The 18425-nt window shown below is 37.1% G+C and overlaps 1 protein-coding gene across 1 annotated transcript in view; it reads right to left on the bottom strand.

Moving 5' to 3' along the window:
• Positions 1–7232, bottom strand: part of LOC149801848 (uncharacterized) — a 31332-nt gene extending 24100 nt beyond the window's left edge. Inside the window, exon 1 of the mRNA XM_089956855.1 lies at positions 6821–7232. Within this exon, the coding sequence (XP_089812981.1) occupies positions 6821–6940 (120 nt within the window). The 5' untranslated portion in view covers positions 6941–7232. The remainder of the gene's footprint in view (positions 1–6820) is intronic.
• Positions 7233–18425: the final 11193 nt, after the last annotated feature.

The raw sequence follows: 18425 nt of genomic DNA, 5'->3' as shown, positions 1-18425 counted from the left end.
GTCGTTGCAAATTTAAAAAAAAAACAATAAAAAATGACAAAACATGTGAGTTTTGTTGCCATTTTTTACTGAAGCTTTTTAGCAACTTTCAAAAAGTCTCAGTATAAAGTGTATTGTTAATTAAAATTACTAGACTTTGTCATTTGTTCTCACTGTAATAATATTATTTTCAAAATCATTTGACTGGAATACCAATTTTTCTATAATTATTGTACATACTAACATGGGCATAATTACAAACCATAGGGAAGTTCCCTTTGATATAGACTCTAATTTATAATTAATAAATATGAATGTTTTTCAAGTGCAGATATTAATGAATGATGAAAATGGCCCTATAAATGACAATAATACGCATGTTTATAAATGTGACAACAGTAATCAGGAAATATCTTGCAAACTTCTGTCACAACATGAATGAAGATAACAATAATACAGATACAGTTCTCGTTCATGTACTTTTAAGTATTCATATGTCCTTAGATGTCCTGTCAATAACTGACTTGACTTTAGGGATTGATAAGTCCTTAGATGTCCTGCCAATAACTGACTTGACTTTAGGGATTGATAAAAAAAAAAGGTATAAATATTGGCAGTGCCGGTTTAAGGCCTTTCAGGGCACTAAGCACAGACCCCCCCCCCTTACAAATTGTGAAACTAAAAAAAACATTATTAAAAGCAAAAAAGTCTGAAAATGCCAGTATTGCCATCGTTCCAAATCAAATACACGTACATGCAGATCGAAATGGTCATATATTATTTATCCAGTTTCACCATCAACACATAAATTGAATATTTTCCTGGTGCTCCTGTTGGGCTGGTGCCCTAAGCAGTACGTGCTTATTGTGCTTAATGGGTAATCCTACACTGAATATAGGGCATATAAATATACAAGGAATTAGGGGATAAATAGACAAACTTGTGTTTACATCACCAGAAAATAGTGTACATATCTTTGGAACGTCTGAAACATTGTTAAAGGAGAAACATTTACACGACATTTTGTTAGTAAATAATTATGTTCTACCTTTCTGTAAAGACAGGGAAACATGAGGTCGTAGGAGCTTAGTTTGTATCAGAAATGGTATTATAGTAAAACGAAGCGAAGATCTAGAAATGAATGCAACCGAGTGTGTTTGAATTTCTCCCAAAAATACTAAATTCTTTTTATTGTCTCCATATACAATTCACCTACATCCGTTGCAAATTGGAATGGATATTTTTAATTGCAAATAGAAGCTCTTCTGACAAAGAAATTTACATTTTAGGACTACAAGGATTTACTAAATTAACAGACACGTCAAAACTGGACTGATTTTATTAACATTTTGCAATGCCCAATTAATTAAGGAACACACTAAAATAACAGCAAATTTCAAAACTCTTTTGATTGTATCTATTGTTACGACTTTAGGTCCTAATATTTGTAACAGAAGAAGTAAAACCAACAATTTAAGTAAAATCAAGAAGTTATTTGTTTCTCCACAATACAGAATGAAATTTCAGAGATACTTACAGTATTGTGAATTAAATCCCAAATAATCCTAAATGTCCTATCACAAGTTAAACAATATAGGATGTTCAGAATGAACTCTAATAGTCTTGATGTCCTGATATACCACAAGACTGCATTCCATGACATTTTTGAATGAGTTCTCAACAATTCCAGATTAATGTGCTAGTTGAACGTTAATGAGCACATAGTAATCCCAATTAAAGATAAGATACACAATTCCTCTCCAAATATATCTGAACTGTTGATTCTGGTAAGAAATGGATTTCAGAGACTGATCAAAGATAGGAATGAATTATTTATTTATCATGTCCCTATTTATAGTCCCTTTTCACCTGACCTATGTATAATTCCAGTGGAAAATTCGAATCAAATTGTAAACAGACCTGTTTCTAGAATGTTCTGAAGTAATATGTTGTGTCAACATGCTATCTGCAACTTGTGATGTGATATGATTTGGATTTTTAACGTAGCATTAACAATTTTTCAGTCATATCGCTACGATGTCTGCAGTGTGGAAGTTTATAGTGATGTCTAGCACTGGGGCATCAGGCCGCAGATATGTAGCATGATGTCCCACCCAGTTAGTAAAAAGTTATATTATCCTGACACCAGGCCGACCAGTCCTAACACTAACCTATTAATGCTGAGCGCCAAGCGAGGCAGCTGTTAGTACCATTTTTGCAAGTCTTAGGCATGACTCAGCCGGGGATCGAAACCACTACCTCTCGCATTCGAGCCGGAAGCTCTAACCACAAGGCCACCGGAGCGGTCTATTTGCAACTTACAATCATGGACAAAAGGTTATGCACATAATACGGAAATACATAACACTATACCAACACTCCAGTAAATGTTTCTAACGTTTATGCTCATTTATATTCATAAAATAAGAGTGAATGACCAGCCCTCTTACATGAAAAACAAGCAACACAAGCAGGGAAAGGCATGTCTGTAAATCAATTTCTTTTTAAACATTTTACGACACCAACTTTCTGATGGACTTGGAGCACAGTCCATAGGATACTATGACAGTATTTGAAGACAAATATGATGTTTTAGATAAATGGAAGAAGAAAAAAAAACTTGCATCTGAATGTAGTCAACATGCATCATTAAAAATGCCAAGAATAAAACATGATCATCATCCAGTCCGGATTACTTTATAAATATTAGTGTTACTTAAACAACAAAATATTTGAAAGCTTCAAGTAGCAAAGAGTATAAAATGAGGAAGTAATAAATCCATATTTCAGTTCAAGTTGACCTATAATGATTTATATGCAATTCACATATTCATTCTTATATTTCTAGAGTTGTGTGCCACAGTAGTTCGAATAACAGATGTTAAAAAATTAGTATAAATATTATTATCCCAGAGGTTGAGCATTAGTTACTGTGGATTATGTGTTTCAACCAACAAAACACGTCCGTATATATTTTATAATTGTAAAGATAAAGAGAGACAAGACGCCACATCCTGGTTCTCCCCGAGCTCCTCTTCCATTCCTAGAATCCTCGAATATTGCCTGTGCGACAATAGTATGTGTCATGCAACCAAATCCCAAAACATTTTGTGTACCAGATAGTATCGGTGTTATATATCATCACACTTCCAATCAATCTTTGTCCTATTAACCTAGAAACTCAAAAGAATACTGGCATACATCAAGAAATTATAGTAAGACCTCGATGACTACGACTTCAATACATGGCATAATTTGAGTCATGAGTGGCGTGCTTAGTCTCAGCGTACTATTGACAAATAGTTTGATAACTCGAATATACGACAATTCGAATATAAACAGATGGCCCCGAAGTATTGTCTGCTGTATTTAAATTAGCTCTGGACACATTCGAGAACTTTTCGAGTCTATTCTTAGTACCGTTACCTTGAACTATAGATACATTTGCATTTTTAACATCTTTACGTTGTACATTAATCATGTACTTAATTCGGAAGGATTTATTTCTTAAATTCTTATGTAACTGAGTTTTACATGTTTCTCGCTTTACCTTTTGTTACCTATTGTGATGAGATGCCGTAACACGGAACTACATACATTCATGCATACATACATATATACGACCGCTCCGGTGGCCTAGTGGTTAGAGCATCCGCCTCGGAAGCGGGAGATCGTCGGCTCAATCGCCGGCCGAGTCATACCCATGACTTACAAAAAATGGTACTAACAGCTGCCTCGCTTGGCGCTCAGAATTATGAGGTTGGTGTTAGGACTGGTCAGCATGGTGTCAGGATAATGTGACCGGGTGGGACATCATGCTACATGTCTGCGGCATGATGCCCCAGTGCTAGACATCACTATAAACTGCCACAGTGCAGACATCGTAGCGATATGACTGAAAAATTGTTAAAGCTACGTTAAAAATCCAAATCACACACACACACACACACACAACTCTTCACATGAAAAAGGAACCATTAAAAGATTTTAAAATCGACTAGACTGGTCCAAATCTGACTGATCCATGAGATTACGGTCTTTTTTTCTCACAATATTATATACACGACTGGTTTGTCTAAAAACCTCAGTATTTCACAAGACCGGCGTGATTTTCACTGGTGTCGGTCTTCGGACTACCAGCATTTTTAACGACCATTAAATACAGCTAAAATATTGCAGTTATCTCTGATCACTTGTGGTATTTGTGTATATAGTTCGTAGAGTTCTTGGTACTACCACGGATAACATCCCTGTGTTTACCAGTGAATTATTTGATTGCGGCGTACCGAATGATCTTGACCGGATATTGGCCAGCTGTAGTATACTCGCAACTGCGCCAAGATCAGATTCAAGTATATCAATCGCAGCTATCAGAAATGAAATTGCAAGAAGTGTTGCTAATCGTATAAGTCAATTAGAGGCTGTTCACCCTCTCTGCTGCTGTAAGACAGTCTTTAGCATAAAAGTGGTTTTAAAATTTCGATGCTAGGCAGAGTACACATTTCATGATCATGGTACCGATCCATTTTTTTGTTGTAAATAATGAGATTGATTCATGTAGCTTTGTCAGTAGTGCCGATTTCATTCAGCAAGGGTGACAAGGCATTACAAGAACGTCAAACTGCCTATAAACGTTGCACAAAGCAGCTATTTATTTATACAGGCTATTAGACTCAACCAACTTAGTATGCACAACCGGTTCTCGTTTATGTTCCGGTACAAACAACGTGAACAGAGCTCGGTTGTAATGGAATCTGATGTGTACTAAACTTTAATTAAGTCTGAAGTGAAATAACGCCATGAAAGGTAATCTACTTTTGCCAAACTAACTTTTACTGCGAAAATCAAAATGGCGTGATCATTACAAGAAAGCAAGATTTCGGTGTCAGGCTCGGTGCCTCGCAGCGCTTTGAACTCTAAGAGAGACTGGATATGAAAACACGTGGCTGACGCTTATGTGTCCTGTTACTAATGAAAAAGAGGATCTCTTTTTACAATCTTAATAAACTGTAACAGAAACTGATAAAGTCGATAAAGTCGATCTCAGCAAATGTGTTATATTGATACTAACTGTTTTTGATAAGACGAATCTTTGATATTCAACATGTACAAATATGATACGTTTGTAAATCCTCATTGCCCTATTATTTTAGTGACAGGGTTCTCTTTCCCAAGCTGTATTATGTCATGACTTTGGGTCAGATATTAAAACAAGAGTAGCTCTAAAATACCAACACACACACACACACACACAATATATATATATATATATATATATATATATATATATATATATATATATATATATATATATATATGAGGGTAAATTATTTGGACCCTAGCTGTATAAAAAATATCATATACAATTCATGAAAACATATATAAATACCCAGCATTTTACAAGCAGCCTTTTTTAAGTCTACGATAATGGATCTGAGTTTCGTATGCAAACATTATGGTCAATAAAACATTACCTAGTCGCAAAACGTGTGTATTGGCGGTGTGTTGAATAGTGTGTATATATCATACCTTACTTGATATGACTTAAAAAGTGTTAAAGCTACGTTAAAAATCCAAATCACACACACACACACACCTTAGCTGGATTTACTAAACATATTAAAACAGTGGACATAAACAGGTGTTCTTGACCATACATACAGGGACGTCATGGGGGGGGGGGGGCAGGGGGAATTTGCATGTGCTGTAAAATTGCTGTAGCCTGTATACGATAATTAACAAGCCCGTCAAGCCACCCCACCCCCGGAAAAAAATTGATATTGACGTCCCTGCTGTTACTATCTCTCTAATATGTTATTCAGTCTGAGCCAGCGCGTTGATATTTGCATGAATGAAGTTTTGCGCCCACCCCCACCCCGAAAAAAGTTGAAATGACGTCCCTGTATACATAACACAGCCTCTTGACTGGTGATATATAATAGACCCAGCGCGAAGCGACTAATGGGATCCGGTGTCACTGTGGCTGGCGTGCCGGGGCTCGTGACCAAATGGGTGAATCCTACTATTGGATCAGCCCATGTCAACATCCTTTTGCGGCCATGTGTACGGTATTTGACTCCATCAGCCTGGCACCAAACGACCTACGTGTGTTTATCTGACGTAAAACACCAAACCAATTCAAATCTTCAATAAAATCTGTGTAACATTTAATGCCGGCTGACAAAAATTCAGCCAATTATTTTACTTGACCTGAAATTCGACATCTCATTTCGGCCCGATATGTAGTGATAACGGGAATGAAGTTCAGGTTAAAAAAATAAATAAAATAAAAATTAAAAAGGAAGACCCCCCCCCACCAAACAGGTTATTACATTGCATTTAATTGTGTGAAGTGTACAAAAAAAATTATAGTAATGACGAAAACTGATGTTATATTTTCATATGTTACCATGACTACCCCTTTGATTTTGCACGCGATGAATCTGTAATTTTACTCGCATCTAAAGGAGTAAAACCGGCATTTCAAGTAATTCACTAAATGAATGTATAAAAGTGGCATAGAAAAGCATTGCTAGGTACATCTCTGATTTTCAGTATATTTGTAAATTTTTATTTTTCCAGATTCCAACCGTTTTAAAACCAGGGACACTTTGAAAAGAAAACTTCCAAAAAGATAAAGGATTTCAAAATAAATAGCATATTTAACAATGTAAATTTTTGATCGTGAAAAACAACGCACTTTTGAATTATCTGTCTGTATCGGAACAATAATAATAACACCAAAAGTCAGTATACTGCATAATTATTTGACGTGTGTTTTGAATGTTTTAATGTCAGTCCCAGAATGGTATTGTGTGGAGTGAGGTATACAAAATAGTACCTGTGAATCCTTATGTTCTATCCATCCTTCGTGGAATTTTCGCCCTCTCAGTTCAGGTCTAAGAGTTTCCATATTCGACATCGTTTTTTTTTCTTCTTTTTTATGTAATCCAAACACCATCAACTAGCTTAGCAAGTCAAGACATCCCAACACCAGGCAAGTCCTTTACCCGTCAGCTGTCATGTGTTAAGGAGGCAATTCATGTATGAATATTCTAACTCGGGGTGATTTCTTTATTCCTGTCTAAGAGGAAGTAAAAATACGGTCGCGCTCTTTGTGACATGTAAATCGCAAATACACAGACCCACGTATACTAAAGCAGTAGTTTTGTCAAGGTAGCATATATTCAACTGTTCTGGCCTATTGTGGAAGATATCAAACTAGTTTGATACAGTGTGTGATCAAATGATTAAGCGGCCGCTTACGCACGTTTTTGTAAAACTGATATAACGCAGTTAGAGTTACCTTAGCAGACGACTAAATAAAGGTTTTGGAATAAGTATTTACACAAGCATATAGATCTATACGTCATATAGTTACGCTTCGTTGATAATACGTAAGATTGGAATAACGTATACTTTTGTTGACCCTAGATGGTTGACTGTAAACTTATACGCATAAAAAGGTTTTCTTCGGAATGTAATGGGCTTTCGTCAGGTAAATGTCGCAGCCAAACTGTTTTACTAAAAGGCACTTTGCCAATTCACAGTATCGGAATGTAATTGCCTGGATTATCCGTGCCACTTCTTTTCTGGTTGGTAATAAAGACCATAAGGAACAGACACGACCCAGAATCGCACAAAATTAACGTCAATAGAACAAACGAGCCTCACAATATACCAAAAAAAGGGGCAAAATCGGCCTCGAAGATTACTGGAAGACGCACGGACAACGGAAGAAATGACAAAGAATCATACGTTTCGATACGTTGATTCTTGCGTTCTCTCTTTTACGGAGAGCGAATACCTTGATAATTTTTAGCAAAACATATAATTGTTAGTATGAAATGTTGAAGTATATTATTCAAGAAACATAGAGTTATTGAAAAAATTGTCCCACAAGGGTGTTGAACTCAATCGCAAAATTATGATATATTTTAGTGTTCCACTAAAAGTTACGCATTCTCAGCAAAAACAAACTCGAAACGATGAGTTACTTGAATCGTGTGTATCCGATTCACATTCATCTCACTTGTATTCATATTCGTTTCCCTTGCTGACCCAAAATGCTGACCCAAAATACTTGTTCGTAGTGTTCTATACCTAGCATCAGGAGGTAAGGTGCATATATTGGTCACCACAACATTAGAAGAAGAAGAACAGCGCGTAAATTTGATCAAAATTAAACTTATGTTTACTCTCTAAAAAAATAATATCTCAATGTTTCGACTTAGTGAAAGCAACATTGGTACTGATTAGTCAGACAATGCTGTTCAAACAGATAAAATTTCAATTTTACAGGAAATATAAAAATGATGGATTAGGAAGTATGATAGTCTGTTTGCGTAATGTTATTTTACGTAAACATAGAGAAGATTTGGAAGTTAATAATTCTGAAAGCGTGTGATTAGATGTTTGTGATAAGAGCGCATCAAAGAAGTTCGGAATACAGAAAATGAAATATTCCGCTTTGGTGTTCTTAACAGGAACATACAATATCTGCAGTTAAAAATTACTGGCTCAGTTACATAGCTTCATTTGGAATGATTCAACATGTAAATGACCCATCAAGGTGTGCCCTTGAAAAAGTCAAACTCTAACTGACCATATTATTCCAATAAAAAGAAATCAGGAAACATTTGTAGTTTATAAAGAACCAGGAGCTATTAAAGGTATTTTCGTAATTCATAATTAATAATGGTTGCACCTTCAGAAAAAGATGGTATGTGTATCAATAAAAGGAATACATTTGTCAATGAGTTCAATAACAGTTTTGTTATCTTGTGTTACGTGTTTAGGCTCTAATAAACAGTAACAAAGAAAGAGTGAAAACAACAAGCTTTGAAAAATTTAACAAATAATTTATTTCCCTGGAAAAGAAAACAATGTAAAAATAAAAAAAAATAAGAACTTACGGTTTTAAGAATCAAATTAAAAATTAATCCAAGAATAATCCACGAATTAAATTTTCGAAGTCCTAGTAATGAAATGTTCTAATGAATTCAAGTTCGAGTCCCGACGAAAATTTCAAAATGGAAGGCGATGACGTATACCGTAGTCAGTATAGCGCTGTAGTGTCTACAGTTCTTTGCTATTCCACAGGCAATAATATTCCGGTGTTTGAATTTTCGAATAAAATTTAAAGAAAAGTCTTTGTCCAAGAATTCTGTATGAACACTCAAATATTTCCAGGAAAAAGAATTAATCTTTTAGAATCCAAATAGTTTGAAGAAAATGAAAAATATAATTCAACTGGTCACAACAGAAAATAAAAGCCACCTTACGTCCCAATGTTTAGAACCCCGACTGAGAAATATCTATCTAAAGATCACCATTAAATCTAACTACTATGCAATTTCGGAAAACCCAGAATTGCGAAATAGAGGCTGCTTACATATATAAAATCACATTCTCCCAGTATGACCTTGATAAAAACCAATCATTTTACTCCGAGAATAAAATAGAAATAGAAAGTTGTTTACTTGTCTCAGTGATTTCTGAATCAAGGTCGGAAATTAAGTCAAAAATAGAAACAGTATTTCCATTTTAGGTGTTTATGAAAAGAGTCAGATCAACTGAATTTTCTGAAATAAATGTCAAATCAAGTAAACAAGGTTACATTACTTTGACATGTAATGAAATTTTTAACAAAATTAAAAGTTACAAACAGTCAAACAAATTAAATCAAATATAAATTAAATCAAATATACATAACAGTTAATTGACAATAGAGAACCAATTACTTCATGTAATCATGATGAACTTACACACTTTTGCAAAGAAGAATCCTCGACAACAATCTCTCTGAAACTTACAAGAGGCAAAATCCCAAGCTGTTTGCTGACGTGATTGGATCCAGATTATTATAGCAGCAACTTTTATTTCAGATACTTCAGATAGATGCTGATACGGATCGTTTGAGGCAAGTGATAAGAATAAAAACTCTGTGTGGTGATCAGAATCGCTTAAATTTTATCATAATCCATCTGCAGCTTATTGCATTCATCCATAATTTTACATCGGAAAGGCACCTTCTACGCCTTGTGTTTTACAGTCACATCCAGTTGGGTGACTTGATTTGTATGTTTGGGTCTCATCAGCTTGCATATGGTGAGACACAAAATGGAAATTTATGACACTTGAAAGAGACTGAGTGTACACAATGAAAAAAGGAGCCCCAGAACAAAACTCTGTGTAACACTAAAACATAGACCAGCGGGGCTGAAATAAGTTTCCATTTACGGACACAATTTGTGTCTTGTTGATTATGACTTGAACGACAGCAAGACTGTCGTGAGTACCAAATACATGCTGGAGACAGTGAAGTAATATATCTTATTCTATTGAGTCAAATGCTGCAGGTAAGTCAAGGAGAGTGAGGACTGTAATCATCCCAATATCTAAAGCAGAGAGAATGTCATTAACTACGTTCTGAAGGAGATTTCCGTTGCTGTGGCAAGGGCGATATGCAGACTGCAAGAAGCTAAAAAAAATATATGTACATTTAGGTTTGGATAGAACAACTTTTTCTAGGATTTTTGTTAACAGAAACGGGGGGGGGGGGGCAGTTTTTAAATCACTAGGATCAAGCAATAATTTCTTCAACAGTGGTTTTACTATAAGAATTTTGAAAAATGATAGGAAATGGCCAGATAAGAAAGAAATATTAACAAAATCGGTTTAGCGAGGTAATAATGAATCTTATCACTCGATCAGGAATGATATCTGAATTGGATCAAGTTCACATGATTTTGGGGCTCTGTTCAAAATCCGTTGAAACAGGCTCAAATGATGTTTAAGGTTGCTTTGAAATTCTGTATCACAACTATGTGGTGACGATGAGTCGCTAAAAAATCTGTAGTGAAGTTCATCTCTAATGTCCATGAAGAAATTTGCAAACAGGTATAGAGGGTTGAAATGAGAGATTGTCGCTGAAAGTAATGTAAATTTGTTCCGTAACTTTAGCTTTTTAGTAATATGGAAGAGCTTTTTGAAGCTGGAACTTTCGGTAATCTTTGTAAGCTAGTACTGAAGTAGGTTGGTTTCGCTACCTGAACTATGTTTGTGTTCATTCTTCTTGGTGGTTTCATAGATCTGTTTATGAAGAGCAAGACCTGATGAATGCCAAAGCTTCTCAGCCTTACTGCGTTCTCTTTTAGATGTGCAAAGTTGGTCCCTGACACCAATATATCATGTCTGGAGCTTTATCAAAAAGCTCGACTCTGTGTGTGTGTGTGTGTGTGTGAAAATATTTTTATGGTGTTATCAGAGTTGGAGAGACTTTAATTTGCTTTATGAGTGAATTTCTTTTTGTTATATATCTCATGTTGTTGGATTTTACAACAACTCCGTCAGGTATAGAAGAAGACATCGCGTTGTTTTTTATGTAGTTCCTAACGCGGAGACACTATGGCTGAGAAGACAGGTCTGAGATGACTACACTGAGATAGTAAGACTAAGGTTAGCAAAACGTAGGTTTCTCTGCCGCATGGATGAAAATAGTAACGGGTATGTCAAGATGGCATATAACGCGGCGGTGATCTGATGTAAGTTCATGAGACTGTCACGTTTGCTCAGCCCAGTCCGTAAGTCGTGTATAAACTAAGGTATTAGTACAAGCCATGTTTGATGTTTGAACATAGCCACAGGCTAGAGTTAATCTCTTACGCAAGATTACCGTGACCAGAGAGAAGATCCGGCATCTTGAATCAGCACAGGCGTTAGATAGCGCAACATCCCCACCTATGTGTTACAGCTTTGTCTTAAGATCAGAGGAACAACAAGGGACTGGGGATAGTTCTAAATCAGTGTCCACGTGGACAGACAGCGAGAATGACATTGTCCGCTAAGTTTGATTGGATCGAATCAAAGAGACATCCAATCGGAGAGTGTGGTAACAAGTTCGATCCGAATTATAACTTCTAACTAGCAAGCGAAAATGTAGTTTCGCCTAAGATGATAAATGAGCATTATAGGGTTACTCCGAGAAAGCCACTCTTAATTTGGCGGGAAAACTTAGAAATAGAGTCTGAGGACAGACAAAGCTTCGTCAAGGTCAGTAAATTATTTGCTTGATTTTTGCAGAATATTATGGCATTGTAATTGTACTTATGTGTAGTATGTATACTTAATTACTAGGATTGTTTAGTACGTAGAATTACCCGTGTAGTGTTTAATTTACATGCGTATTTGACAAATGAGTTTGAGTATTATTTAGAGAATTATGTAGATTGTTGGTTTGTGATCAGAATTAATTTTGTAATTCGCTATTAGGTTACTTAGTTGTAAACTAGTGCATTTATTCATGTGATATGTTAGAATTTACACATGCCTGAATTGTGAATTTGGAAAATGGTTGAAGTGTGTAAGATTAGTTAATATGGATATGGATATATCAGAGCATGGCTATTTGAATATTTGTGTACTTTGCATGAGTTGTAATGTAAAGAAATGCGTTTGATTGCTGTGATATTGTTTAGTATAATGGGATTAGGAATATGCACTGATGTGACGCAATTTATTGATGTATGTATGAGAAGTAATTGTTACCGTGTTTTTATTACGAAGTTGTTTTACCACACAAGAACGTATGAGTATTTCGATGTGAATGAATGCGTGACCGAAGAAATTTAATAACCGTTATCTGATGATAGGCTGATTGTAGTGTGATATGAGAAGGCTTAGGAATAGATTGTACCATCCTTGTGGTTTCATAGAAAGCTTTTTGGGGACAGAACATCCGGTTCAGTAAGTCCCGAGTCTCTAAGATGTGAGACTGAAGTAAGACCAGCAGAGCAGTCGGAGTCGACAAGTCTAGTTGGAATAGAGTCCAGGAGGAGGAAAAGGAGCCAAGGAGAAGGAAATGGAAAAGGAGGAGGAGGAGTAACGAAGAGTCGGTGGAGAGAAGGAATCTGGAGAAAGTCGGGAGGAAGAGGAGAAGGAATTGGATGGATAGGAGAGAAGAATACACAGATGAGTAGAATACAAAGACAGGTGGAAAGCTATCTCGTACTACAAATCACATGATGTTATAGGCTATCACAGGGTCGAGTGGAGGGAGAGTACTTGGGAAATTTTAATCATTTGATTACTGAATTGTCATTAAATGTTTATGAGTTGAATTTCACCGTTTTGTATATTCAATCATTTAACCGTCGGCATTGTTGGCTGGGGTCTCGGAGCTTTACATCTATCTTTCACTAAATTAACTTCCAACCAAAATCGAGCCTGTGTGGGATTTTTATAATAATTTAAATAAATAATTGAAGCACCCCACCCCACACCTACCACGGTGACGGCATAACAACCCATCACGTCACAGAGACAGCAATGAAGACTTTGTAATATCGTCAGGTCTAAAGAGAATTAATTCTAAAATGCAACCATGCTTTTGGGTAGACTGGCTGACTGACTGTTTTAGGTTGAAAACGGGATTGAAATCTAAGAGATTTGATTGTATGGGCTTCCAGGCAGCCAAAATGAAAGATGAAATCGACAAGAATGATCAAGCTGCCACGTATCGAATTTCCATATTCCAGGAGGTTAGGAAACTGTTCCAGAAAAAAGGTTCAGTGAGCTTGTTTCTTTAGGAGGGCGGTAGAGGCAGAATAAATAGACTGACTGTTGTTCCATTGTGAGGGTGGCTTGGACCAGTTCAAACAATGTAAACACAATAATGAAGGTTTATTGTAGTTAGGACGGGTTGTGTAATATATAATCCTTTGTGATGAAAGCAATTCCACCTCTGCTGGAGTGACTCGGGAAGTACTTAACTGAGCAATCGGTGAGTGCTCGGTCCGCGCACTTTGGTTCGACGCCTGATATTTTTAGCTATGTTTTCGTAAGGAAAAAGATATCGATATCCTGAACATTGATAAAGTTTAATATTTCTTTGAGCTTTATCCACCTAATTTGGCGTTGAAAAATGTCATGGGCAGTGAATACACAGACTTAAGGAAATTTTACAAATTGTTGAAAATAGACGGTCGAGTTTTCGATTCGCCGTGGAACAATGGATACCTAGGTGTTTTTTTTTTTCCCTTTTCTAGACTGACCATCTTTGAAACAACGTCTATATTTTGGCTTCTGTTTATATTCAAGTGAAGATGAATATAGTCAAAGTTCGTTTAGTGCACAGTGGAGGATGAGAAATAACAGCTGTTAAGCATGTCAAGCGATGACGGCCATTTTCCCCTGTGTGTCACTATCGCCAGCAACGAAAATTTAGCGTTACGGTTTATGGCACTCTATGAAAAATTAACATTAATGGTCTTTAGAACCTGTGGGAATTTAAAATTAAGCATGTTACTATGGGGCTTATGCGAATACAACATTAGGGTTGTCTCCGTCAATAATTTAATGCATTCTCTGCTCATCGAAGTGGAGTCGTCCCTGAACAACTCACTATTCAGTAGTACTCTCACAGAACCTACCAAGATAATCTATTCAATTACAGAAAAACAAGCCAAGAACACACACGAGATGCTTGTGTTGTCAGGGAATTCAACACGTTCAAAGCGTTCAACAATACGGTCTTGACAGGAGGGATGTCAAGCATAATGTAAGATTTAGCGACAGTCAACAGAAAATCAAACAAAATTGTAATTTGGAAATGATGGAACGTTTTTGCACATGGACCTGTAACTGCAAGACAATTGTTTCTGAACGGTTTAAATGTGCTTGTGAGACTGCATCGAAGTAGCGCCGTGTTCCATTTGATGGCCAACGCTAACGATTCCAAAACCATCATCGACGAAGCAAGACTGTACTTGGGACGTATGGAAGTCTTACCATATTTAAGAGAAGTTAACCTAGATTCGCGTACCTAATTTACAAAGGATGAAGATGAAATAACGATAAATAAATTATATATCATCGATAATACATCTTACCAAATCTCAAGGAATTAAAATGTATTTTATCTGTGTGTATATCAGTGGAATATTGACTCAAACGTTATATCATTTACCTGGCTCATAAAACTGTACGGAATCTAACAGTGATTACACGTTTATGTAGTCCATTTACGTAGGTGGTTCTTAGTCTTACAACTTAATACGTATTATAAACTTTTTTGATTTGGTGATATGTCTTACTGCCTAATAACGGTCTTGCGTAGAATGTCCCCATGTCTACTGACAGGAGAACGAGAGGTAACATTTTCAAGAATATCTCAGACACTTGGCAACCCATAGCGACACTCTTCCACAAATTTAAATCTAATTGATTATACTTAATTTGCTGTCTTTATCCTGATGGAATAAAATCTGACAGTAGCAAATGGACGCATTTTTATGTTCCTTTCAGCTGGTTAAACTGCGATGGAAGCCGGGAGTGCCGAAATCGGATTAGGATGAAGAATGTTTCTTTAACGAAACAAATAAAAATATATTACTATTGAAGATAATGTTTAGATAGCTGCGTTTCGTTCAATATATGTATCATCCTTTTAAGCAATTTCGGGATTCCCGGCTTCCATCGCCTTCCAAAAAACTTAAATGTGTATCAACTGAATTTGAAAACATGTCCTTTTGGCTTGCGAGAGAATTTGAATTTATTAGAAAAGAAAGACATCAGAATATGTAAAGTCAGCCTAAATCGACATGACTTTAATTTGTGGAAAAGCTTCAATATGTGCTGATATTCTTGAAAATTTGGACGCTCATTCTGATGTCAGTTAACATCGGAACACGCTACACAAGGTCGTTATAAAAGCAGTAAGACGTACGTAGTATAGTGGGGCATTTTACGGATAATAGGAAAATACATTGCAAACGTACCTTGGGCACGATTACGGACAAGGTAATTCAGATCACCCTGAGCACGTTTACGGAGAAGATTTATATGGGGCTTTTCACGGACAAGGGAAAGTTGGGATGATTGGAATGGAACAGGTATGGTGACGTCACGGTACTGAAGATTGGTAACAATGTAGCAAGGCGCTGACCTCACTTGGACCAAACAGCGGGGGGACCTAGAACGCTTTGCGGGACATATATAACACAGACAAAAGTTCAAAGTCTTCTTCTGTGTTCACTATCTCTGTTTCTTGAATTTCTTCACTTTCACAGGTTTTTCCTCCTTTTCTTCCTCACGTTCTCGTCGTCTTCTTTTATTCTCTTTTTTCTCATTTTGGACGGGTCTGGGTTCTTCCTTTTCGGAGGATACTCTTCTTCCAGTTCTGAACCTCTCTATTCCTCTTGCTCCTGTTGTTTTTTAGGGCACGCTGAAGACCAATGTCCGTTCTCTTGACAATGATAACATGTATCTTGACTTTTGTTTCTTCTGATACCCGTCTTGCTTTTTGATGGTCTGGACACTCTGTAGCCCAATGTCATTTCTTCTGACAGAGATAGCAAGGATCTTGACTTTTATCTCGAAAGGAGGGGTAGTAGTCCGTCGGCTTGTCTGAAGAAAACATTCGCATGACACATCACAAAGCTCTGATTAGAAGTTCAATCTGTGTATGGTTCTTCCATCGTTCTGCTCAGCTTGAGAGTGAAATCAATACTGGGAGGGAAGACACTGACCCTTTAAATAGGGAAGACACTAGTCTGACATTGAAAGGGGACCCATAGCGTTTAAAATGTAGCCATTTGACCTTTTGCAGTCAAGATGAAACGATCGCATTATTTCATGGAGAAAGGAGAAGAAAGTAAGAGGCAGAAACGTGATTTATCGCGACGCACAGAAGTTGAAGTCTTGGCTCAGATTCATACCAGTGATTTTAAAAGATGAAATGATCGAGCCAGAATCCAGACCCAGAGAGTCTACACCCAACCAAAGACGACAACCATTAACCCCTCAAAACTACTACCACATTCGAGAGACGGAAAAGAGCTTCTCTAGAAAATTTAGAACTACTGCTTACACATACATGGTGAAGTTTAAAGATTTGAAGTCCGACGTACCGTTGGAGAAAGCAGAGGGGTTCTTTCTCGATATGTAGGATTCTTTGTTAACCACACTGAAACGGCAATATCACGCCAGAGAAGATGATCGCTTGAGACTTTCCATTCATCACGATAGTTTAAAGTCCCCCTTTTGAATCGAGTTTAGCAGCCCATCAAAACTGACACCTTCCAAAGTCATCGATAAGATTCAACGCGTGCAACAATCCAACGACAAGTTTCACATCACCGATGGAAAAGCGACACCGTTCCTGACCCACATTTCTCTTCCCCAAGGGACAGGACGCAAAAAGGTGTTTTTGCTTGACGACCCTAACAGCATCAAAAAGAGCCTAGTCCATATTAACAAACCTCAATACCAGATGTGCTTATCCCGTGCTATCGTGGTGGGATAAACGTATGCCGACAAGAACGACACGGTAGGATGAAAAAGAGCTTGGCAAACAATTCAAAAATCGAACAGAGCCAAATAACAAAGATAAGCAGAAATCTTGTTACAGTAAGCGGGGCTATCCAAAGACACACCCTGTGGCATTCCTGAAATGCAAAAATTGCAAGACGTCTTAGCTCTACGCTACACCTTGAAAGTACACCCTCAAGAACGTGCGCGGATTTCTGTTGTTTTGAGGAAAAGATTTCAAAGACGGAAAATACATTCACGTATATTATCACGATGAACATTTCGATGCCATTACCAGTATCACTGGATTCCTGGAATACGGTAATTATGATGAGAAACGTGACTATGGCTATAACAATCGAGAGCAACACAGACATTGTGGATCGAAATGCTCAGGATGTTTGGCCTCTCAACCCTGTCTTGACGAAAGACAAGAACGAGTGCATTGTCTTGCTTGTCAGCGCACTTTGTCAGTCTAACCTGTTATCAACAGCATCTGAAGACGCAAGGTTGACAGCAAAAAAAGTGCTTGTCAACTGCTGAGATTGTGCCCTACTTGTGGACAAAGCATACGTACCAATAATGTCAAGGCACACCTATGTTCAGGAAAGGTAACCTATTTGTTACCAAATCATGGACTTGGAACACTAATGCTACATTTAAAAATACCATTCCAAGCATCAAGAGAAAAAAGATAACCAGAAGAAATTGAATTTCATCTTTTTCGATTTCGAATGCATGCAAGAGACCGGCATTCACATTCCTAATTTCTATGTGGCTCATCAAGCGTGCGAGAAGTACATCCAAGAGCCTATATTTAGTCATTGCCCTCACTGCAGCAAGATTCATATAGGTCGTGAAAAATATCTTTCGGGACCCAACACGCTAACCGATTTCGCCCAATGGATCTTAGACCCCACCGACGAGACGTGGAGCCAAGAGGACATCGAAAGTTAAGGAGACTGTCAGCGCCATGCCACGGTGATGGCTCACAGTTTCTCGGGATACGATGGACAGTTTCTTTTGATATACTATACGGAACTAAGTACCGAACGTCCGAAAGTGACTTTGAACGGAGAAAAAATCTTTTCCATGCAAGTGGGACAAGTACCGTTTAAACATTTGATGAGTTACTT

The sequence above is a fragment of the Sinohyriopsis cumingii genome, chromosome 4 (assembly GCF_028554795.1).
Source record: "Sinohyriopsis cumingii isolate HCF-2022 chromosome 4, ASM2855479v2, whole genome shotgun sequence".
In the NCBI taxonomy this organism is placed as follows: Eukaryota; Metazoa; Mollusca; class Bivalvia; order Unionida; family Unionidae; genus Sinohyriopsis; species Sinohyriopsis cumingii.
The sequence above is the reverse complement of the archived record's forward strand: the minus strand, read 5'-3'. Positions and strand labels throughout refer to the sequence as shown.